The 26,200-nt window shown below is 39.2% G+C and overlaps 1 protein-coding gene across 1 annotated transcript in view; it reads left to right on the top strand.

Moving 5' to 3' along the window:
• Window positions 1-26,200, top strand: part of TEX11 (testis expressed 11) — a 295,189-nt gene that overhangs the window by 74,025 nt on the left and 194,964 nt on the right. The window contains exon 8 of the mRNA XM_017349668.3: window positions 10,267-10,352. Within this exon, the coding sequence (XP_017205157.3) occupies window positions 10,267-10,352 (86 nt within the window). The remainder of the gene's footprint in view (window positions 1-10,266; window positions 10,353-26,200) is intronic.

The raw sequence follows: 26,200 nt of genomic DNA, 5'->3' as shown, positions 1-26,200 counted from the left end.
TATCCTATTTTCCCAACACCATTTATTAAGAAGACTATTATTTTTCCAGTGCATTTTCTTTTTTAAAAATTGATTCTACTTTATTTGAAAGCCAGAGCCACAGAGAGGGGGTAGGGAGAGAGAGAGAGGTCATTTATCTAAGAGAGCTTTATCCCAAAAATGGCCACAACAGCCAGGGCTGGGCCCAAGCACCTATGCCATCTTCCACTGCTTTCCCAGGCACATTAGCAGGGAGCTGTATAAGAAGTGGAGCAGCTTGATTTCCTGCTTCCCGTGACACTTTGGTTCAAGATCTGGAAGCCATGAAGATCTTTGATATGCTAGGAGGGCTCCTCCTGCTTCTTGTGTCTGTTCATGATTTGGAAGACTTGTTTGTAGCCTGTACTGAATTCTGGCTCCAGGTCAAAGTTAGAAGGGCACCTTTTGTGGATGAACTGCAACCACAACCTTATGAACTCTATCTTGGAACTGGCTGTCCTGTAAGGAGAATGTTGCATAGTTACTTTGAGTTCATCTATACACTTACTTCTTGTGGCATCAGAAAATACGAACGCCTATAGGGTATTTTTACTGAGAGTTCAGTTTATTTTTTTTCTGATATTATATATCTCTACTTGAATTCAATTAAAATTAAAATTGCATTCCTCTAAAACAAGTACTAATTACCCATTGCTGTTTCATTGAGTACTGATTGCCCAGAAACCTGTTAAAATAAATTGCAAAATAAGTTCAGCAAGTTACAAAGTGATATTCTCAAAGGTAGTGATCTTCCTAGATTCAAAGAGAAATTCCTTCAAACTCAGTGTCTTTTTACAGTTACGGTTGCCTTTTTCCTAAGAACACCTTAGGCCTGTGATGTCATATTCAGTTGGCCACGTGGGACTTAGTCACTTGACCTAAAACCCAGCAGATTGGAGGGGTGGGGTAAAGAAGGGAAAAAAGAGGAGAGTGTAAGAGACGAGACGAGAGGAGCTAGTGAGGAGAGAAGAGAGAGATGAGAGGAGAGAGCGAGCAGGAGATAAGAGAGAAGAGAAAGGAGACCAGAGGAGGCTAGAGACGAGAGTTCAGTTTCATATGAACCAATATTTCTTTTTTTTTGACAGGCAGAGTGGACAGTGAGAGAGAAAGACAGAGAGAAAGGTCTTCCTTTGCTGTTGGTTCACCCTCCACTGGCTGCCACGGCCGGTGTGCTGCGGCCAGCGCACCGCGCTGATCTGATGGCAGGAGCCAGGTACTTATCCTGGTCTCCCATGGGGTGCAGGGCCCAAGCACTTGGGCCATCCTCCACTGCACTCCCTGGCCACAGCAGAGAGCTGGCCTGGAAGAGGGGCAACTGGGACAGAATCCGGTGCCCCAACCGGGACTCGAACCCGGTGTGCCGGCACCGCAAGGCGGAGGATTAGCCTAGTGAGCCGCGGCGCCGGCTCATGAACCAATATTTCTAAATGTCAGGGGTCATGCCCCAATATCATGCTCTGTCCAAAGAAAGTTTTCATTTACCTTCACATCAAAAGAAGTAGAAAATAATGGTAGTGCATCTAGAGAAACATCTCGAGGGCCAGTGGAAAAGAAAAATTTGACATGACAGAAAATTTTGGGACTCATCCAGGGCCATCATTTGGGAACAGTGTTTCCCTTGGAAGGGTTGTAACTTTTCCTGGTCTTAAGTGGAGGAACTAAGCTATAAATTCTGGTGGTTAAAGCAACCTTATTAACATTGGAATTCTATCTAAGGATTGCACTACTTCTTAGAAGTTGGACTAATGTCTCCGGATACCATCTTCCTTTTTAATGTTCTTTTAAAATGAATTTCAGCTGCTGTATACCATTATGAATTCTTTGGGTGGAGGGCAAAGGAGCTTTCTGAGACTTTTAAATTTGCAATAAAGGCAATAAAAAAAAAAGAAGTGGACAGCTGGGACTCCAAACTGTGCTCATATGGAAAGCTGGCATCACAGGCTGTAGCTAAACCACTGCACCACAACACTGGCTCCCAGTGCATGTTCTTGTCATCTTTGTCAAAGATCAATTTGCTGTAGATGTATAGATTTACTTCTAAGGTCTCTATTCTGTTCCATTGGAAGGAGCTGTTATTTCAATATCATGCTCTTTTAAAAATTTTTTTTTGACAAGCAGAGTTAGACAGTGAGAGAGAGAGAGAGAGACAGAGAGAAAGGTCTTCCTTTTTCTGTTAGTTCACCCCCAAAGTGGCCGCGACGGCCGGTGCATTGTGGCCAGCGCGCTGCACTGATCCGAAGCCAGGAGCCAGGTGCTTCCCCTTGGTCTCCCATGCGGGTGCAGGGCCCAAGCATTTGGGCCATCCTCCACTGCACTCCCGGGCCACAGCAGAGAGCTGGACTGGAAGAAGAGCAACCGGGACAGAACCGGTGCCCCAACCGGGACTAGAACCCGGGTGCCGGCGCTGCAGGTGGAGGATTAGCCTATTGAGCTGCAGCGCCGGCCTATCATGCTCTTTTAATTACTGTAACTTTGCAATATATTTAAAAGACAAGTAGTATCATGTCTCCTGCTTTGTAATTTTTTTAAAAAAGATTTATTTATTTGAAAGACTGAGTTACAGAGAGAGGTAGAGACAGAGAGAGAGAGGTCTTCCATCCGCTGGTTCACTCTCCAGATGGCCGCAACAGCTGGAGCTGTGCTGATCTGAAGCCAAGAGCCAGGAGCATCTTCCGGGTCTCCCATGTGGGTGCAGGGGGTCCACAGACTTGGGCCATCTTCTACTGCTTTCCCAGGCCACAGCAGAGAGCTGGATTGGAAGAGGGGCAGCTGAGACTAGAACCGGCGCCCATATGGGATGCCGGCGCTTCAGGCCAGGGCTTTAACCCGCTGCTCCACAGCGCCTGCCCCTGTAAGTTGCTTTAGATAGCATGCATATTTAAAGAGTTTTGTTTCTTACAGTCTACGGACGTGGGATGTCTTTCCATTTCTTTGTCTTCTTTATGGTTTTTTGAAAAAAAAATTCCCTTTGTTATTATTTTAGAGAGATTTTAGGAGAAAGCTGAGCATATTCAATCTGTTGTCATTAAAAGAACTATGCTGCAAGGCATAGTTCCATGGGATGGAAGACCTCTCTCTCTCTCTCTCTCTCTCTCTCTCTCTCTCCCTCTTCTCTGTGTAACTCTGACTTGCAAATAAATAAATAAATCTTAAAAAAGAAAACCGTTCTGGGGCCGGAGCTGTGGCATAGCGGGTAAAGCCAGCAGTGCCGGCATCCCATATGGGCGCTGGTTCAAGTCTCGGCTGCTCCACTTCCGATCCAGCTCTCTGCTATGGCCTGCGAAAGCAATAGAAGATGGCCCAAGTCTTTGGGCCCTTGGACCCATGTGGGAGACCCAGAAGAAGCTCCTGGTTCCTGGCTTCAGATTGGCACAGCTCCAGCCATTGCAGCCATTTGGGAGTGAACCAATGGATGGAAGACCTCTCTCCCTCTCTACCTGTCCTTCTCTCTTTAACTCTGCCTTTCAAATAAATAGATAAATCTTTTTTTTTAAAGAACTATGCTGTTTTTTTTCTTCCCTGTTTTCTGTTTGCTCTCTCTACTTTTTGTTTCTCTTTTTAGTTTTTCCTACCTTAATCTGGATTAGATGAATGCTTTTAGAATTACTCTTTGATTTATCTCTATTACTTTTACATGCTCTTCTTATAAGGACATAAATCATTGGATTTAGGGCCCGCTTTCATCCAGTATGACCATATCTTGATTGCATCCAGAGACCCTATTTCCAAATAAGGTAACATTCATGGGTTCCAGGAGAACATGAATTTTGGAGGGCACTGTTCACTACAGTATTTAAATTTTTTTTCTTTTTCTTTTTCTTTTTGACAGGCAGAGTGGACAGTGAGAGAGAGAGACAGAGATAAAGGTCTTCCTTTGCCGTTGGTTCACCTTCCAATGGCCGCTGCGGCCTGTTCGCTGCGGCCGGTGCACTGCACTGATCTGAAGCCAGGAGCCAGGTGCTTCTCCTAGTCTCCCATGCGAGTGCAGGGCCCAAGCACTTGGGCCATCCTCCACTGCACTCCCGGGCCACAGCAGAGAGCTGGACTGGAAGAAGGGCAACCAGAACAGAATCCGGCGCCCGGACCGAGACTAGAACCTGGTGTGCCGGCGCCGCTAGGCAGAGGATTAGCCTATTGAGCCACGGCACCAGCCACAGTATTTAAATTTTTTAAAAATTTATTTTCACTTTATTTGGAAGGCAGATAGAGAGCGAGAGTGAGAAAGAGCTCTTTTATTCCCCAAATGCCCACAGCAGCCAGGACTGGATCAGGCCAAAGCAAGGACCCCAGAACTCCATCTAGGTCTTGTGTGTAGGTGGCAGGGACTCAAGTACTTGATCATCACCTGTTACCTCTTAGGGTGCTTATTAGTAGGAAGTGGACCAGAAGTAGAGGAGCTGGTACTCAAATCAGGTACTGTAATATGGAATGTAGGCATCCCAAGCAGTGTTTGAACCTCTGCACTGAACACCTGCCTCCCCAGTACAGTCATAAATAATATATCTTAAATATTATATTTTTAAATATAATGAATATAAAAATATAAAATATTTAAATATAATGAATGTAAGAATGCAGTTTTTTTTAACTTTTATTTAATGAATATAGATTTCCAAAGTACAGCTTATGGATTACATTGGCTCCCCACCCCCAATGACTTCCCTCCCACCCGCAACCCTCCCCTTTCCCGCTCTCTCTCCCCTTCCATTCATATCAAGATTCATTTTCAATTTTCTATATATACAGAAGATCAGTTTAGTATGCATTAAGTAAAGATTTCAACAGTTTGCACCCACATAGAAACACAAAGTGAAAAATACTGTTTGAGTACTCGTTTTAGCATTAAATCTCAATGTACAGCACATTAAGGACAGAGATCCTACATGAGGAGTAAGTGCACAGTGACTCCTGTTGTTGACTTTACAAATTGACACTCCTGTTTATGGCATCAGTAATCTCCCTATGCTCCAGTCATGAGTTTCCAAGGCTATGGAAGCCTTTTGAGTTCACCGACTCTTATCTTATTTAGACAAGGTCATATTCAAAGTGGAAGTTCTCTACTCCCTTCAGAGAAAGGTACCTCCTTCTTTGAAGACCTGTTCTTTCCACTGGGATCTCACTCACAGAGATCTTTTATTTATTTATTTATTTATTTTGCCAGAGTGTCTTGGCTTTCCATGCCTGAAATACTCTCATGAGCTTTTCAGCCAGATCGGAATGCCTTTAGGGCTGATTCTGAGGCCAGAGTGCTGTTTAGGACATCTGCCATTCTATGGGTCGAATGCAGTTGTTTTAAAATGCTTATTTATGTGCTGGCTTTGTGGCACAACCGATTAAGATGCAGCCTGCAACACTGGCATCCCATATCAGAGCCCAGGTTTGAGTCCTGGCTGCTCTGCTTCAAATCCAGCTCCCTGCTAATACAACTGCGAAAGCAGCAGAGGTGGCCTGTGTGTTTGGGCCCTGACACCCAAGTAGGAGACCCAGATGGAGTTCCTAGCTCTTGGCTCTGGCCTGGCTGAACCCCAGCTGTTGTGGCCATCTGGGAAGTGAAGCAGTGGATGGAAGATCTCTCTTTCTGTCTCTTCCCTTCTCTCTTTATTTGCTTTTCAAATAAATACATAAGTATTTAAAAATATTTATTTAACATCCAGCAACTTTGAACTCTCTTATTCTCATAATTTTATCTATGGAGCCTTTCTATTATTTACATTTACAGGTTTTTTTCTGTTTATTTTATCTGTGATCCTGTTGCAATCTATTTTAGATTATAAATTAGTAGAGGACAGAGGCCTTTCTTTAATATGCTTTGTGGAGTAAATAGACATTGAATTGTTATTGAATGATATGAAAGGAGTATTCAGGGAAAGAAAACTTATGATATCTTGTGTAGTGTTAGGGGGATCAGGGAAAACCAAATTTAGAGAGAGGAAAGAAAGGTGTGACTTAGAGGATACAGGATGATATGTAACAGAAGAATAATTATGCCTTTGTCAGGATAGAGCTCCTAGTAGAGGACCTTTAGGCCCAGAGTTAAGAGTTTGTATTTTATTTGGAAGGTGTTTGATAGAACTACTCATTATTATTAGGAAAATCATGCTTTTAAATCTAAAGGTCAATGCAATTATTTACAGTGTAGGTTTTTGATGGGCTTAAGGTTTTTAGACAAGGGACCTGAAAATCCAGGGTAGGAAATCTTATAATGAGAGGAAATGATCAGATAAAGGTTGGAAAAGAGCTAACAGAATGTTATTCACCTAAAAGGAATTAATGAATCAAATAAACCAAATCTGTATTTTTTTGAGACTTCTCCTGTATCCCCAAACTAGATAATCAACACTGTAAGGTATTGGCATGAAGGCAGAAGATAATGTGTTATTGTTATTAAGAGACAGAGAAGAAAGTGCTTGGAAAATTGGATATATGAGTGTATGTTTGTATCTTAGAGCACCATGAGAAACGACTAATGAGTTACTGTTAATTATTGCTGAGGTATCTGAGAATTAGAAAAGGGTGAGTAAGGGAGGAGTTAGAAAGTAGTCTTTTTTTTTAAAAAGATTTATTATTTATTCCAAAGTCAGAGTTACACACAGAGAGAAAGAGAGGCAGAGAGACAGAGAGAGAGAAAGACAGAGAGGTCTTCCATCTGCTGGTTCACTCCCCAATTGGCCACAATGGCTGGAGCTCTGCTGATTCGAAGCCAGGAGCCAGGTGCTTCTTCCGGGTCTCCCACATGGGACCCAAGGACTTGGGCCATCTTCCAGCGCTTTCCCAGGCCATGGCAGAGAGCTGGATTGGAAGTAGAGCAGCCAGGACTCAATCCAGTTCCCATATGGGATGCTGGCACTGCAGGCCAGGGCTTTACCTGCTGCACCACAGTGCTTGCCCCAGAAGGAAGTCTTAAATCCAGGCAATCACATCCAATTATTGCCACACAATTATAGTTGAACAAAATTTAAAAGTACATATGTTTAAAAAACAGCAGAATCAAAAATTTTTTTAAAATATCGTAGATACTTAAGATTTAAAATGTAAGGTTTGCTTTCTCTGAAGTCTGAAAGCCTAATTTACAAAGGAAGTTGCAGAAAATGAAATTATTTAGATAATTAAAAATAAAAAGCATATATTGAACTGAAAAGTTGATAAAACTCATTTGTAGCAGCAATGGCTAATTGAGTTTATTTATCATCTATGTAGTCTCATCTTGGCCTTGTAAAGTAGGTTTTAGGTTGGCGCTGTCAATTCTGGGCCAATTGGTGTGGCAGTAGCTGGTTATTGTAGAGATCCCACAGATCTTGGAGCTTTCTGTGTGACCAGTATACAACAGACTTACAGAACTACCTTATAAAAACATTATTTGTTTGGGGGCTGGTGATGAGGCACAGTGGGTTAAGCCACTGCCTGCAACACCAGTATACCATATTGGAATGCTGGTTCAAGTCCTGACTACTACACTTCCTATCCAGCTCCCTGCTAATGCCCATGGGAATACAGCAAGCAATGGATGATGGCCAAGTGTTTGGGCCCCTGCCACCTCTGTGGGAGACCCAGATAGAACTCATGATTTTGCCCTGGCTCAGCCCCGGCTCTTTTGGCGATTTGCTGAATCAACCAGCAGTTGGAAGATCTCTATCTCTTTCCTCTCTCTGTCACTTTGCCTTGCAAATAAATAAAACCAATCTTTGAAAAATTATTTATATTTAAGAGGTAGAGAAAGACTTTCAGAGAGAGAGGGAGAGAGAGAGAGAGAGAGAGAAATGCATGAGAGAGTGAGGGTGAGAGCATTCGCCCACTGGTTCACTCTCCAGATGCCTGCAATGGTAAGCGATGGGCCAGAGCCAAAGCCAGGTGCTGGGTACTCAATCCATTTCTTCCCTACGAGTTGTAGGAACTGAACTACTTGAGTCATCATGGCTGCCTCCCAGGGTTTGCTGGCTGCCTCCTAGGGTTTGCATTAGCAGAAAGCTGGAGTCAGGAGCCAGAGCCAGAGCCAGGTATCAAATCCAGGTACTCCAGTATAGAATGTGGGCATCTTAATTGGTGCATTAACCACTGGGATAAATGCCTGCCCCAAGAACTACTTTCCTAATGTTGTTTTTACCATTGTGTCTTTGATTACAAAATGAGATATTAGCATTCCATGGAAGGCTAGAAACATAGTTTTAAACAGATATATATATATATATTTAATCTTAGTACTTCATATCCCATTAGACGTGTTTCATGAGGACTGGGATTTTTGTCTTTTTTCACTGATGTATCTTTAGTGCCTAGAACAGTGCCTAATAGGAAATGCTTAATAAATAGTATTAAATGTGTAAATTAAATGAGAGAATGGAGCAATATTGGCAGCAAAAACATTTTTGTGATATTCAAAAAGTTTGATGATATCTTGATAGATTTTTCAGTCATTTGTGGCTTTGTTTTTATGAGTTTATTATTTTATATTCTTTTTTCCCCCAGGAGAGAAAATGTAAGTACACTTGACGTGATTGTGAGGGTTGAGACAGAAATACTTAGGAAATTGAATAAAGTCTCAATACACATAAATGTTCATCAGAAATTCTGTTTTCTATTTTTCTCTGTAAAAGTTCAGTTTCTGGTCTGTATGTAGCAAGTGGATGTGAGCTACATTATTCCAGTATAGCTGCATAATTGGCATGGCCCTATTTGAACTTACAGAATCTGGGGCATGTAATGAGTTAAGCTGTTTCTGCTGAAGTGTCAAGAATGCTTTTAAATACCTCTGGATTATTGCCAGACCCCACATTACCAAGACTATCCCTTTTTAAAGATTCAAATATACAGTAGTCTGATGTGTTCAGGCATGCATATTGAGCTACTTTCTGAATGTGCTGTAATTCAAAGGAAAACTTTTTTGAAGCAAGACAGGTCTTTACACATTGCTTGTGAATAACTTGCTTCAGATCTTGGGTTCTTAATTGAGGATCTGCTTCTGTAGTCTTAACTCAGGTGAAATTATAAGGGGCTATTTTATACCCATATAATTAAATTCTGGATAGATGGTTTCTATAAATATTGAGGGAATATTTGAATAGATTATCAGAATTAAAAAAAAATTTCCCCTATGCCATTTACTAGTATTTTGAGAGATGACAATTTTATAAAACATGATATTGGTGTAGAGACTGAGATGTTGATTAGCCCATAAGAGAGTCTTTTTCCTATGGCACAATTCACATACTTGTTTCTACCTTTGATCTCGGTGATAATTTATTTAAGACAGTTTTTGTTGTTGCTAATTATTTCTAAATAGATGACTAGATAAGGCTTTGGACACATTTCAGAACTTTAGATAATTCTGAAAAAAAAAAAAAGTCATTCACTCTTCCTCCCATCCCTAGTCGTGATTATATTGTCTTTAAATATACTCTCTGTTCTAATGCTGTTTACTGTAATTGGCAACCTAAAGCAGTGTTTTATCCTGTCCTTCTACTGGACAATGATTGAGTGTCTTGTTTTTTATCACATAGGATCTTTCAATTTCTATTAGTAATCTATTGTAGTACTTTTCCACACATAGTTAATGCCCTAACTTGAATGTTTTTAGCTCTTCTTTATATAAATTGAGAGGTTTTGATCAGGAAATTTATTTTGAATTTGATTTACAGAACACTTTTTTTTTTTTCACTTTATGTTTCTGTGTGGGAGCAAACTGTTGAAATCCTTACTTAATGTATACTAAGCTGATCTTCTGTATATTAAGATAATCGAAAATGAATCTTGATGTGAATGGAAGGGGAGAGGGAGTGGGAAAGGGGAGGGTTGTGGGTGGGAGGGACGGTATGGGGGGGAAGCCATAGTAATCCATTATTCGTACTTTGGAAACGTATATTCATTAAATAAAAGTTAAAAAAAAAAATAAAATGCACAATTGGTGCTAACCTTGAAAAAAAAAAAGCAATTCTTGAAAAATTATTATATATGTGAAAGTGGAAATAAAAACCTTGACCCCTATCTTATGACAATATTTATTAATGGAAGTTCTTATATATATATATATATATATATAAAGTAAGTTCATTAAATTTCTGGAATACTGGATTATATTCTATGACTTTGGAGTGGACAAAGGTTTCTTGGGATGTACAGGCACAGTATTAAAGATAAAGGAAATATATATAAAAAAAAGAACACTTTAAGTATATTTTAAAGATTCTGAAAGCTATAGTTTTTTTTTTAACTTTAAGAAATCATGAATCTTACACATTTCTTAAAATTTTGCAGGCTGGATATCTTCAGATTCTCTGCTACAATTTTGGAGTAGAAATGTACAAGCATCATCAATTTCAAGAAAGTTCTTTCTGGCTTAGGTAATTATAACAATATCAATGTAAATTCAGGAATGTTATAGAGATCAGTTAACATTTACTGTAAGGTAATTTGGCAGTTTGAACCTCTGACTTCAGAAGCCAGCATGCTAAATCTATTTACTCCTTTAACACATATATTGCTTATTATTCTGACATGTTATCAGTTGATGGAAAATATATTATTTTTAAAAATATAACAGCATGCATCCATCTCCCCTATTCCTCCGTTTCTCCATTGGGAATATGGAAAATAGTTTTGTTGATGCTTTGGTACTTATTGTTGTCTTACAACCCCGGAATATAAGACAGGTTGGATATGTGTGTAGGGGTGGGATCAATTAAAATTACTAGTTTCAGATGAATTTTGGTACTTTACTTAATATTTACTTACTCAAATTTACTTAAATTAGTTTACTTAGTCAAATACGTATATATTTAGTGCCTACTGTATGCTGAGCACTATACTAAGATTTGTACTATTGTACTGAATCTGGAAATATAAAGAGAATTTTATAAAAATAAAGCAACTCTGTCTTTCACTGAAAACCTAGGCCCAGCACCGAGTTTGACACATGGTTGATATTCAATAATTATTGGATAAATGAATTTACATGAAAAAATGAATTTTTCCAGAAATGTCACATAAGGTGTTTTGAATATCAGAGGATACTGGAATAAAATATGTCAAATCAGCTCACTAAATATTTACTGTTTCTCAGTACAGGGATAGTTCTAGTTTTTTGGAAATACTACTATGATTATTTTAAATATATTCTATCTATTGTGAAAATTAAATTTGTTATTTAAGGAAATAAATGCAAATATGATCATTGAAATTATAGTACTCAATGGGCCTTATATGTTGCTAACAAAATATTGATGCAAATAAGCCATTTATGTAAAAGACATTTTAGAGTCCCAAAGTTGATCAAACTCTATACCAAGAACTGTGACTGACAGAGCAAGGTTATGCAGTTATAGGTATTAAGTTACCTCAATTTAGACTTCATATACCTGGCATAAATCTGAAAGTTGTATTATAAATCACATTTTAATAAATTGAGTTATTTAAATTTTGCCAAAGAAGCAAGCTAGTTTAGCATGGATTTTACCACAGTTTTCCTTTAAATGAATAACCTGATACAAAGTACATGATGAGTGAGTTCTGTTCCAAGATTAGGCAGTGTTTGGGAGTAGAATACTCACTAAATTTATGATTATCAACCCATCAAAAGACTGGTATGATGAAAAGGCAGGAATGAGGGGATCAGAAGAAAAAAAAGGATACTTGATGCTATGCTTGACTTCTTGGAAACTTAAGACTGGAGATAATCTTGAGGTGTATGCCAAAGTTGAGGGTGAATTAGGAGTCATAAGAATGAGCATTCTCTGGAAGCTGGTCATAAGAGTAGGCTGAGAAACAGCATAACATTGGGTTATTTTTACATATCCCATGAATTATTGCCATCTTATCATCATTTAAAAAATCTGTCTCTCTTTGTTTCTCTGTCTCTGCTTTTCAAATAAAATGAAAATACATAGATTTTTAAAATAAAAAAATCACGATGGTACATAATTGACATTCATATTCTAAGCTAACGACATATATCATATTTTTACTGTATATAGTGGCTGTATCTGTCAGAATATAGTTTGACTGAAAACCACATTTTCATAAAAATCTATGCAATAACAAGTTTATAGAGCACCACTTTGAGCCTTTTGTGTTCTATACACTAAAATGACACTGAAGAAAAACAAAGTTGAATTCTAACCCTAGTTATTATTTATGATTTTAGTCTCTTTGATTGTTTTTTTATGTATTTTATAAAATAACTTCAAGAAAAATTTTCAAGTTTTTGAGAGAAATGATCATGTTTTAGTGTTTAAAAAATTAAAATAACCATCAATATTTTTAAAAACAGGAATTTTTAGCACAGTGAATAATAGTTTTCCTAGTATTAGACCAACTTGCAGTCAAAATTTGTTGTCATCTATGATGGTGTAAAATTGTTAACATTTTGATACTTGCTTTTTAGAATTGTTGTAGAGTTTAAAAATGATGATGCACATATTGTAGAATGTTCAATAACATGCCTAGGAAATAGAAACTCCTCAGTAAATGGTAGCTGCTGGTATCTGTAGGTGATGTGCTTGCTAGTCACTGAAAGTGGTCACTACTGTGGCCACTCTACTAGTTTATTCTAAAATTTATTGTCATCAAAATTAAGCTTGGATTACTTATTGACTTCCCAGAGAAAATGTCATAAACACAAATACCCACATCTTCTATCATATACTGTGAATCTCTGGAGCAATTTTTTCCCACTTTAATTATATCCATGTGTTGAGAAAACTGTTGGAAGCAGTTGGTGATACAAGCAGAAATGAATAGCTGCTAATTAAGCACCCTTCTCTGTAGATTTTATGCCAGAAGGAAGCGATGGAAAATGAGTGTACTTTCTAAAGGCTTAACTCTTTTGAGAACAGTGAATATCTTAGACTAGAGGTACCCATTCAGTATAAAAAGTTCATTTTTACACAAGTGATAATGCAGCAGAATTGCTTGTTTATTAGAATTTTGTTGAAATGGAGGCCTAGATCTACACTAAGCATAAAGGGTGGCAGTGAGTATTGTTTAGAAAGCTCATTTCTTTCCCTTGGTTTCTGTTAATACATCTAAATTCAGGACTTCTCTCGATTTTTGTCTCCTTGACTTCTCTTTTGCTAAGGAACATTCATGAACAGCTGCTGCACTCCTTGCTTTCTGCCACACTCTTTTGATCATGTCACCTTATTATAGATACCACCAATTAAGAGTAGGCTGCTGTGATTATGAATGAAATTGTCATTCCTTCAGCTTACGTCACTGGTTGTGAATGTACCTGCTTCAGTATATTCAATGACAATGACAAATTTTACTAGGCCTTTATAAAATATAAAATTACAGATTTTTGAAATGTGGATATCACCTTTGGAAATAGTATGTTAAAAGAGATTTTTTTTGCTTAATAAAATACCATTCCTTCTTTTCTTGTAGTATTGAGGTCTGATGTCTTCTGGCAAAAGGCAAGCATAAGTAGATGGGAAGAGACTGTTAATAGGGAACATTCCAGAGGCTTTGTTAATGGCTTCTCAGTTACCCTGGTGGAATTTATATTATGTTTATCTTTTAAAGTCCTATCTAATCATTGACCATATGTTATGCCAAATTTGGCTTTTTAGAAAAGGTATACAGAAAATTCACTGTAACAAATTAGTATTCTACAAATAAGAATGGTAAATTAACGTACAAATAAATCCAATTCAAAAGAATTTGGGTTTCCATAGATTTAGCACAAAGACTTGGCAGATTTCTTTTCTCTTGAGAGAAAAATGCCCTAATCCCAAACCTTAATAATTTTCTTAATTCTGAATGATTTTTCCTTTATTTCTAATACTTCTTTCTAACTTTCAACTGTGTTCCTTGGGGCTCCTAGCCTGCAGCAATGTCAGGCATCTCTGTGGCTGGTAAACACCTAGGAGGTTCACTTTTTTCCTTTCACTGTAAGAAGACCTATTTTCTTTTTCCTTTCAGGATTCATTGAGATATAACTGACAAGAATTATATGTTTTACAGTGAACAATAAGTGTTTTATATATACACATTGTGAAATGATTACCACTGTCAACCTAATTAACATATCCATCATCTCACAGTTATCATGTTTTTGTATTGCACAAGTTTAAAATCTACTCTCAGCAAATTTCAAGTACACAATGTAATATTACAATGATAATATTAGTTACAATATTATTACAATATAATATAATAAACGAATAATATTAGTTACGATATTAACTACAGTCACCAAATGGTGACTTAGATCTCCAGAACTTACTCATCCTGCATAGCTGAAACTTTGTACCATCTGACCAACATCCCTGCATTTCCTCCACCCCACCCCTAGATGAACACCATTGTCACCATTGTACTCTTTGCTTCTATAAGTTCAAATTTTTTGATTCCACATGTGAGACCATGCCTGGCCTTCTTTGCTTCTTTGCCTGGCTTATTTCACTTAACCAAAATGTGCTCCAGGCTTACCCATGTTGTTGCAAATGAGAGCATTTCCTTCTTTTCTATCATTTACTTTCTCTCTCTACCTCTCTCCTCTGCGTCTCTTTCTCTCCTCCCCCATTTTCTTTATTCATTAATCCGTTGATGAACACTTGAGTTGGCTTACTGTGAATAATGCTTCAGTGAAGATAGGCGTTTCCAAATCTCTTCGTGATACTGATTTCATTTCCTTTGAATCTGGAAGTGGAATTGCTGGATCATATGGCAGTTCTATTTTAACTATTTTACATACCACCAACATTGTGCAAGACTAATGCCCAGAACTGACAAGAGCAGAGGTTATCTTAGACATGCATGATTCATGATTGCCTTCCTGTCAGGGTGGAGCCTTAGAGTGGGCTTTTGGCAGAGTTGAACTGCTATGCTTCGTTGAAATGCACAGATGTGGGACTCTCCTTGCCTGGGTGGGGTTGTTGGTTTTTTTTTTTTTTTTTTGACTGGAGTTGCTGTTTGATTTCTGTGGTCAGGTATGTCTAGCCCCTCTGCTTCTCTGAAATGGATAGATGTGGTTATTTCTCTGTCACTGGAGTGAGCTTTGACACTGGGCATTTGACAAGGGGCTTAAAATGAGTTGAACTTCCCGCCATGCTTCTGAAGGTGACTAGTCAGTTTTGCAGGTGGGCAGTGAAGTTGGATGGTACTGCTGATTGGTTGCCACCAGGTGGCAGAAACACGGAGATAACACCAAGATTCAGGCGCTGGTCACTGACTTATGCCTCCTTTCTTTGTTTCTGCCTCATCCTAGGCACTCTAGTGATGCTGTTGACTGTAGTTCCCCTTGAGGTGAAACCAGAACTGTCTTCTTAGGAAGCTGGATAACTGCCTCTAGTTCTTTTTTCCCTATGTAGAAACCAAGGGCCCAGGGGGAAATCTTCATGTGGTATTGTTCTGACTGGCAAGAGAGGATGGGGTGGTACCATCAAAAATGAAAGCCTTCTTCCCCTTCTAAATCAGTTTTCGTTCAGATCTGTAGCCCACATGGGTGTCTCAGGCTTGTTTGCAAGTACTGAGGTTTTCAAAAAGATGTACTGTGGCCTGTCATGATTTAGTGGTTTAGGCCATTGCTTGTGACACGGGCATCCTGTATTTGAGCATCGATTCAAGTTCTGGCTGCTCTGCTTCCAATCCAGCTTCCTAATGATGTACCTGGGAAGCCAGCAGATGATGGCCCAAGTGCTTGGGCCTCTGCCACTCACGTGGGAGACCCAGATGCAGTTTGAGCCTGGCCCAGCCTTGACTATTGTGGCCATTTGGAGAATGAGGAAGTAAACCAGTGGACAGAAGATCTCTCTCTCTCTCTCTCTGGTTTCTACCTTTCAAATAAATAAGTGAATAAATTAAAAAAAAAGGATGTTCTGGTCTGTGGACAGTTGTTGAATTTTCTGTGGGGACAGTGGTGGCTGAGGCTTCTTGTTTTGTATTATTGTGCATGCCACCCACTCCTAACTCCTAGTTTGATTTTTTTTAATTCTTCTGTTTTTTGTTTCATTTATTTTTTTGCTCTAGTCTTTATTTTCTTCCTTCTGCTAAACAGGCTTAGTTTGTTCTTTTTTTTTTTTTTTTTTTGAAATTTCCTGGAATACAAAGAGAGTGTGTTTGAGATATTTTTAACTTTTTTACTGTATCTCATTATCACAATGAATTTCCTTTTTTGTACCACTTTTGCTGTATTCCATAAGGTTTGGTATGTTGTATTTTCATTTTTGTTGCTCTCGAGGTATTTTCCAATTTCCATTTTTTATTTCTGCTATGAACCAATGGTTGTTGCAGAGTGTATTGTTTAGTTTCCTCATATTTGTGAATTTCCCAGTTTTCCCTCTGCATTGATTTCTACCTTCATCCCATATTGATTTCTAGTTTCTGTGGTCAGAAAATATACTTGATATTATTTGAATCTTTTAAAATTTGTTAAGGCATATTTTTGTGACTTTGCATGTTATCTGTCTTAGAGAATATCTCATGTGCACTTGAAAAGAATGTGTATTCTGCTATTGTTACATGGGTTGTTCTGTCTGTATCTGTTAAGTTTGATTGGTCTATTGTGTTGTTAATTCTGCAACTTCCTTATTGTGCTAGACCATGTGGGCTACTATAGCAGAATGTCATAAACACAACAGAACTTTATTTCTTACAGTTCTGGAGAATGGGAAAATGAAGATCTAGGCATCTGGTGGGGGCTCATGTCTTGGGCAGTTTTCTTTTTCACAGTATATTAGTCCATTTTCCTTTGCTATAACAAAGTACCTGATGTCAGCTAATAGACAAAGAAAAAAGATTTATTTGGTTCATAGTTTTGGAGGTTCATGGGCATGGCATTGGCATTGGCTCAGTTCTGGTGAATACCTCATGGTAGATGGCCTCATATGGTGGAAGCACATGCAGGGGGCGATCACATAGTGAGACAGAAAGCCAAAAAGACTGGAAAGGTGTTGGGCTTGCTCTTTTATTTTTTAGATTAAAAATTTTTAAGTTGAGTTTTATATGAAAGGCAGAACAACAGGAGAGAGAGAGAGAGAGAGAGAGAGAGAGAGAGAGAGAGAGAGAATCTCCCATTTGCTGGATTAATTCCCAAATGCCAGTATCAGCTGGGCCAGGCTGAATCCAGGAGCCAGGAACTCCATCTGAGGCTCCTGTGAGGGTGGGAGGGATCCAAGTACTTGAGCCATCATCTCCTGTCTCCCAAGGTGCACACTAGCAGCAGGAAGCTGAAATCGGAAGTGCAGCTGGGTCTTGAACCCACACACTCCAATATGGGATTTGGATGTCCCAAGCAGTATCTTAACCACTGTACCAAAGCCTGCCTCAGGCTTGCTTTTTTATAACAACCCTCTTTTGAGAACTAACTGGGGTCTCATGAAATCCACCTCAATTCCTTCTGAGGGCAGCACCCCCAGTGACCGCCCACTAGGCTCTACCTCTTTAAAAGTCTCATCACCTCCTAGTATCACCACACTGAGTTCCACACTTTCCAAACCATGAACCCTTGGGGGACAAAGTCAAACCATATACAAATATAACACACAGTAACTTCACATGGTGTAAGTGACTAGAGATTTCTCTTGGACCTGTTTTACACAAACACTAGTTACATTCATTAAGGCTATCCATGACTTAATCGTTTCACCAAATCCCCAACTCCTACTACTAACACACTGATGTTTAGGATTTCAGCATAGGAATTGGGGGGGGGGGATACAAACATTCAGATCATAGCATTTATTGATTTTCTCGGTTGATGATCTATTCAGTATTGGAAGTCGGATTTTTTTTTTCCCGAAGAAACCATTCACTTAATGAATACAAATTTCATAAGTACAACTTTAGGTATATAGTGATTCTTCTCATCATACCCATCCTCCCACTCCCACTCCCACCCCACTTCCTCCTCCCTCTCCCATTCCCAGTTAGATTCTCCATTAAAGAAAAAAAAAAAACTGTTCCTCGACAGTCAAGACAAGGGCTGTTCAAGTCAACGCTTCTCAAAGTGTAAATTTCACTTCTACAAATTTCCTTTTAGGTGCTCTATTAGTTATCACCGATCAGGGAGAACATATGGTATTTATCCCTTTGGGACTGGCTTATTTCACTAACTATGATGTTTTCCAGATTCATCCATTTTGTTGCAAATTACTGGACTTCATTTTTTTAACTGCTGTGTAGTATTCCATAGTGTACATATCCCATAATTTCTTTATCCATTCTTCAGTTGACAGGCATTTAGGTTGATTCCATATCTTAGCTATTGTGAATTGAGCTGCGATAAACATAGGGGTGCAGATAACTCTTTTATTTACAGATTTCATTTCACTTGGATAGGTCTATATTCAGATTTCTGAGGTATCTCCAAATTGATTTCCATAGTGGTCATAAATTGCCTTGATTGTGTTGAAGAATGTTCCTTCTATACCCAGTTTGCTTAGAGTTTTCATCATGAAAATGTGTCATATGTTATCAAATGCTTTCTCTGCATCTATTGAGATAATTATATGGTTTTTGTTCTGCAGTTTGTTAATGTGATGTATCACATTGATTAATTTGCAAATTATGAATCATCCTTGTATACCAGGGATAATTCCACTTGGTCCAGGAGAACGATCTTTCTGATGTCTTGTTGGAATCAATGGGCCAGAATTTTGTTGAGGATTTTTGCATCTATGTTCATCAGGGAAATTGGTCTGTAGTTCTCTTTCTCTGTTGTATATTTTTCAGGTTTAGTAATTAAGGTGATGCTAGCTTCATAGAATTTGGGAGGATTCCCTCCCTTTCAATTGTTCTGAATAACTTGAAAAGAAATGGAGTTAGTTCTTTAAATGTCTGGTAGAATTCAGCAGTGAAGCCATCTGGTCCTAGGCTTTTCTTTGTTGGGAGGGTCTTTATTACTGATTCAGTTTCTGTCTTGGTAATAGGTCTGTTTAGGTTTTCTATATCTTCATGGCTCAATTTAGATAGGTTGTATGTGTCCAGGAATCTAGCCATTTCTTCTAGGTTTCCCAATTTGTTGGCATACAGGTCCTTGTAGTAATTTCTGATGATTCTTTTTATTTCTGTGGTGTTGTTACATTTCTTTTTCCATCTAATTTTATTGATTTGAGTCTTCTCTCCTTTTTTGGTTAGTTGGGCCAGTGGTGTGTCAATTTTGTTTATTTTTTCAAAAAAAATCTCTTCATTTTGCTGATCTTTTGTTTTTTTTTTTGTTTCAATTTTGTTGATTTCTTCTCTAATTTTAATTACTTCTTTTATCCTACTAGTTTTGGATTTGGTTGGCTGTTGTTTTACTAGATCCTTGAGATGCATTGATAGCTCATTTATTTGGTGCCTTTCCAGTTTCTTGATGTTGGCACCAGTTGCTATAAACTTTCCTCTTAACACTGCTTTTGCTGTATCCCATACATTTTGATATGTTGTATTATAATCTTCATTTCTTTCTAGAAATTTTTTTGATTCCCCTTTTGATTTTTTCTATGACTTGTTCATTCAGGAGCATGTTGTTCAATCTCCATGTGTTTTCATTTGATCTAGAGATTCCTGAGTTACTGATTTCCAGCTTCACTCCCTTGTGGTCCTAGAAGATGCATGGTGTGATTTTGATTTTTTGAATTTGCTGAGACTCATTTTATGGCATAGTATGTGGTCAATCCTAGAGAAGGTTCTATGCACTGGTGAGAAGAATGTATATTCTGCAACTGTAGGATGAAAAGTTCTATAGATATCTATTAGGTCCATTTGGACTATAGTGGCGATTAACTCTGCTGTTTACTTGTATTGTCTGGTTGATCTGTCCATTGCTGAAAGTAGGGTATTGAAATCCACCATTATTATTGTATTTGAGTCTATGTCTCCCTTTATATCCCTTAACATTTCTTTTAAATAGCCAGGTGCCCTTGTCATTAGGTGCATATACATTTATAATAGTCATATCTTCCTATTGAATTGATCCCTTAATCATTACATAGTGTGCCCTTCTTTGTCTCTTTTAACAGTTTTTGTGTTAAAGTCTGTTTTTTCTGATATTCAGATGGCTACACCAGCTCTTTTTGTTTCTGTTAGCATGGAATATCTTTTTCCATCCTTTCACTTTCAGTCTGCATGCATCTTTGTTGGTAAGATGTGGTCGTTGTAGGTAGCAAATAGATGGGTTTTGTTTTTTTAATGTATTCAGCCAGTTTGTGTCTTTTAACTGGAGAGTTGAGACCATTTACATTCAAGGTGACTATTGATAAGTAACAACTCTGCCCTGCCATTTTTCCAAAAATATTCTTATTTTTTACTATGAATTTCCTTTGAATTTTTGCTGGTTTTCTTTTTTTTACCTTCTTTCATAGTGGTGACCATGTTTCTGTGCTTCCGTGTGTAGCACATCCTTAAGCATCTTTTGTAGGGCTGGACAGGTGGTGACAAATTCTTTCAATTTCTGTTTGTTATGGAAGTTTTTTATTTCACCTTCATTCATAAATGAGAGCTTTGCAGGGTATAGTATTCTTAATTCACAGTTTTTTTCTCATATATATATATATATATATATATATATGTATGCATATATATATAAAGAAACCTGTAGGGTTTCTGGTGAGAAATCCGCTGTGAGTCTGCTTGGAGATCCTCTGAAAGTAAACTGGCATTTCTCTCCTGAACATTTAAGAATCTTTTCTTTATGTTTTGCTGTGGAGAGTTTGATTACAATGTGTCATGATGAAGATCTTTTCTGGTCATGTTGATTAGGAGTTATGTGCTTCCTGTACTTCGATGTCCCTTTCTTTCTCCAAATTGGGGAAATTTTGTTATTATTTCATTAAAAAGGCTTTCCAATCCTTTCTCTCTTTCCACACCTTCAAGAACTCCTAGAACCTGTATGTTGCATGGTTTGATATAGTATCCTGTATAGTCCCAACATTGTATTTTAGTTTTCTAATTTCTTCTTATTGTGTTTGGTGTTTGGTATGTCTGTATAATTTCCTGTGCTTTGTTTTCTAAGTCGAATATTCTTTCTTCTGCTTCACTGATTCTGTTGTTAAGGCTTTCCATTGTATTTTTTATTTATTCTATTGAATTCTTCATTTCCAAGATTTCATTTTTATTTATCTTTAAGATCTCAATTTCGTGGGAGAAATTTTCTTTCATGTCATGCGTTTGTGTCTAATTACTTCTAAGTATATCTATGATCAATTTTGTGAATTCCATTTCTAGCATTTCTTCAATCTCATCATCCTCACAATCTAGTATTGAGGTATTGTGTTCTTTTGGGGGTGTCACGTTGTCTTCCTTGTTCTTGTTTCTTGGATTGGTGCATTTGTTATTTGGCATTTGTGAGGATACTTGTTAGTTTCTTTGATTTTTTGCTGTGGTGTCTTTTATCTTTGGACTATGTCTGATTGGATTAGTGGAGTGTCTGCTGTAAGGAAATACCTAGAGTCATATGGTAGGAATGGCCACAGAGCTCTGTTCATTGCTCCAGGATGTAGGGCATGTCTGAGGTGTCACACCCCGGTTTGGGGTGGTAAATCTCCTTTTTTTTTTTTTAATCAGAGGAGAAGTTTCTTCTTGTCTGTTGGCATACACTCAGCTGAGCTCCTATCCTTGAAGGAAACCAGTGCCCCAGTGAGTATATTATTTGTCCACTCTGCCACAAGGACCAGACAAAGGATCTGTGCTGTGCAGTCCTCAGTGTAAGCTCAGATTCCCCAGCAATGTCTGTTGCCAAGTAACCAGGGAGCCCTGATCTTGTAGAGCCTTCTACAGTGGCTGCCCGATGTCCCAGCCACACCTAAGTCCTCTCATGCAGTCTCAGTGTTTTCATAGTCCTGGCACACAGGCCTCCCACAGTCACAAGTACCCAGCCCCCTGTGTATTCTCCCCACCAGACTCAGGAGTCTCCGCTTGGCTGGTTGCTGGGCATGGACACAAGCTGGTGCAGCTGCTACATATGTGTCTGTTGGCTTGTTACAGGATGCCATTGCAAGGTGATTGGAGAGAGAGAAAATATGCCCCCCTCTTTGTTTGTTCTCTAGTTTGGTGGATACACTACCCCCCACAGGGCTCCAAGCTGGATTCCCTCTAGGTTCTTCCTGCAACTTTTTCACTAGTGACTTGTGCTGCTGAAGTCCGGTTGCACCTTGCTCTCCAATGCTGGTGTGGAGGCTCTAGACTGCTGGGGTCCTGAGTTGTGTGTGTCCTTGCCCTCCACGTAGGTCCACTGTGTTCCTCCAATTAACGTAGAGTTTCTTCTGCTGTTTTCTCCCTAACTCTTCTCTGAGACTGCACTCTTTCCACTTTTTTAAAAACTATCTTCTAGACTCGAGCAGCAAGATCCCTCCCTACTCCACCATTGTCAAAAGTGGGATATTGAAGTCACCTACTATTACTGTACTGCTGTATATTTCTTTCTTCAGTTAATATTTGCTTTATATTTGAAGTGCTCTGATGTGCTCTGCTATAACTATTTACAATGTTATCATCTTGGTGAATTGACCTCTTTAGCATGGTATAACAACCTTCTTTGTTTTCTGTGATAGTCTTTGAGTTAAAGCCTATTTTTTTCTGATATAAATATAGCTGTTCCCTGGTCCATTTTACTTGTTATTTGCATGAAATATATTTTTCCATCCCTTCACCGACAGCCTATGTTTTCTTAAAGCTAAGTGACACTTTCATAGGAAGCAAATAGTTATATCATATTTTTTAAGAATCCATTTAGGCTGGCGCCGCGGCTCACTAGGCTAATCCTCCGCCTTGTGGTGCTGGCACACCGGGTTCTAGTCCCGGTTGGGGCGCCGGATTCTGTCCCGGTTGCCCCTCTTCCAGGCCAGCTCTCTGCTGTGGCCAGGGAGTGCAGTGGAGGATGGCCCAGGTGCTTGGGCCCTGCACCCCATGGGAGACCAGGAAAAGCACCTGGCTCCTGGCTCCTGCCATCGGATCAGCGCGGTGCGCCGGCCGCAGTTCGCCGGCTGCGGTGGCCAGTGGAGGGTGAACCAACGGCAAAGGAAGACCTTTCTCTCTGTCTCTCTCTCTCACTGTCCACTCTGCCTGTCAAAAAAAAAAAAAAGAATCCATTTAGCCTTTTTATGTCTTTTGATTGGAGAATACAATCCAGTTACATTTAAATGTATTAAGATAGATAAAGACATTGCTGTTTTCTTAAGTATTTTCTGCATGTTTAGAGTTCTCTTGTTTCTTACTTTCTTGCTCTCTTTCATTGTAATTTGATTATTTACTGTAGTGGTATGCTTTCTCTTTATCTTTTGTGTATCACCTAAAAGTTTTTGTTTTGTGGCTACCATGAAGCTTATGCAAGATACCTTATTGTTGTATTAATCTATTTGAAGCTGATTAACTTTGATCACATACAAAAGCTCTACATTTTATTCCCCCAAGTTGTTTTTGGTTTCACGGTTTATGTCTTTTTATATTTTATATCCATTAACAAGTTAATGTAGTTATACTTTATTTTTGATACTTTTGTTTTAAATTTTATGCTGCAGTTAAAAGTGATTTAATGCATATTTGAGTGTATTCTTACCTTTATAATGAGTTTTCTATTTTCATTTTTAAAAATTAATTTATTTATTTTTATTTTTGACAGGCAGAGTAGACAGTGAGAGAGAGAGAGACACACACACACACAGAGAAAGGTCTTCCTTTTCCGTTGGTTCACCCCCAATGGCCACCTCGGCTGGCGTGCTGAGGCCAGCGTACCGTGCTGATCCAAAGCCAGGAGCCAGGTGCTTCTCCTGGTCTCCCATGTGGGTACAGGGCCCAAGCACTTGGGCCATCCTCCACTGCACTCCCGGGCCACAGCAGAGACCTGGACAGGAAGAGGGGCAACCGGGACAGAATCCGGCGCCCCGACCAGGACTAGAACCCGGTGTGCCGGCGCTGCCGGCGGAGGATTAGCCTATTGAGCCACAGCGCCGGCCAAGTTTTCTATTTTCACATGTTTTCATATTGTTAGCTAGCATCTTCTTGTTTTAACTTGAAGAACTCCCTTTCTCATTTCTTGTAATTCAGGTCTAATTATGATGAAGTCCCATAGCTTTATTTGTTGGAGGAAATCTTTATCTCTCCTTCATTTCTGAAGGACAGCTTGATTGGGTACAGTATTTTTTTGGCAGTTTTTTCCTTTTATCTCTTTGAATATTTCATCCCACCCTCTCCAGGTCTGTTAGGTTTCTGCTGAGAAATCTGGTGGTAGATAATCTTAAGGTTCCCTTTTACGTGACAGTCACTATTTGCTTGTGACTTTCAAAATCTCCCATTTTCTTTGATTTTTTGAAGAAGTTGATTATAATGCATCTCAGTGATGATCTCTTTAATCTGTTTAACATCTTTTTTTTTTTCAACTTCACAAATCTACATGTTCTCTTTTCACTCCAGATTTGGGAAGTTTTCAGTCTTTAGTTCCTTAAATAAACTTTCTGACTCTTTCCCTTTCCATGTTCCTTTCTGTGAATCCTTCTGGGCTTCCCATAACACACACACACACACACACACACACATTTTGCTTGATGGTAATCTGGAAGTTCCATAGACTTTTTTCATACTTTTTTGTTCTTTTTTCTTTTTGTCCTTTTGGTAATTTCAGATGAACTGTCTTTAAGTTTGGTGCATCTTCCTTCAGCTTGACCAAGTCTGATAGTGAGGGTTTCTGTTGTTTTCAGTTTCACCACTGTGTTCTTCAGCTTTAGAATTTTTGGTTCCTTTTTATGGTTTGTTTTTATTGAAATTTTCTTATTTTGTTCATCAGCTTGCAAATTTCATTTAACTATCTGTGTTCCTTTTTTTAATTCACTGAACTTTTTAAAGGTGATTTTTTGAATTATTTGAAAGGTGGTTCTATTTCTTTCTTAAATGTTATTTATTTATTTATTTGAAAGGCACACAGAAGAGCCAGCATTGTGGCATAGTGGGTTAAACCGCCGCCTACAGTGTCGGCATCCCATATGGGCACCGGTTCATGTCTTTATTGCTCCACTTCTGATCCAGCTCCCTGCTAATGTACCTGGAAAAGCAGTAGAAGATGGCCCAAGTCCTTGAGCCCCTGCATCTGTGTGAGAGATCCAGAAGAAGATCCTGGCTTCCTGGCTTTGGATTGTCCCAGCTCTGGCTATTGTGGCCATTTGAGGAGTGACCTTCCTCTCTGTCTCTCTCTCTTTTTCTCTGTAACTGTACCTCTCAAATAGATAAGTACATCTTAAAAAAAACAGAATTAAAAAATGGAGGGAGGGAGGGAGGGAGGGAGGGAAGGAGAGAGGGGAAGAGAGAGAGAGAGAGAGAGAGAGAGAGAGAGAATATCTCCCATCCACTGGTTTGCTTCTTAAATGCCTACAACTGCCCAGGCTGGGCCTGGCCAAGCTAGAAGCTGGGAACTCAATCCTGGTCTCCCACATGGGTGGAAAGGACCCAACTACTTGAGCCGTCACTGCTGCCTCCAGGAGTGTGCCTTAGCAAGAATCTGGAATTGGGAATAGAGCCAGGAATCAAACTCAGGCACTCTAATATGGGGCATAGGCATCCCGAATTGCATCTTAACCACTAGCCTACCTGCAGATTTCCATTTCTTTAGAGTCAGTGACTGGTGCTTTAATTTGTTTCTTTGATGATATAATGTTTCCCTGATTATTATTTTTTAAAAATATTTATTTTATTTATTTGAAAGGCAGAGTTACAGAGAGGCGGTGAGAGAGAATCTTCCATCTGCTGATTCACTCCACAAATGGGTGCAATGGCCAGGGCTGAGCCAGGTGGAAGTCGGGAGCAAGAAGCCTCTTCCGGGTCAACCACGTGCAGGGTGCAAGGGCCCAAATCCTTGGGTTATCCTCTGCTGCTTTCCCAGGCACATTGTCAAGGAGCTGGATGGAAAGTGGAGCAGCTAAGACCCTTAATAGGCACCCATATGGAATACTGGCACTGCAGGAAGTGGCTTTACCTGTTACACCACAGCGCCTCCCCCTCTCTAATTATTCTTGATCCTTGTGGCCTTGCATTGGTGTTTGCACGTTTGAATAAGTGGTCACCTCTCCCAGTCTTTAGGTTGGCTTTAACGTGGAAAGCCTGTCACCATTCTGGATGGGCATCTGGAGGGATTCATGGGCAGACTTGCTGCTGGAATTCTCAGGTGTGTTGGTCTGGTGCCTATGTCTGTGGAGGCCAGTCTGGAACCTATGTCTTTGGGGGCCAGCCTGGTGCCAGGATTCACTGGAGTGGGCCAGTGTCCTGGGTCATCTGGAATCTGAGA

Source organism: Oryctolagus cuniculus, chromosome X (genome assembly GCF_964237555.1).
Source record: "Oryctolagus cuniculus chromosome X, mOryCun1.1, whole genome shotgun sequence".
NCBI classification, from domain to species: domain Eukaryota; kingdom Metazoa; phylum Chordata; class Mammalia; order Lagomorpha; family Leporidae; genus Oryctolagus; species Oryctolagus cuniculus.
Note: the sequence above shows the minus strand (reverse complement) of the source record. Positions and strands in the feature narration are given on the sequence as shown.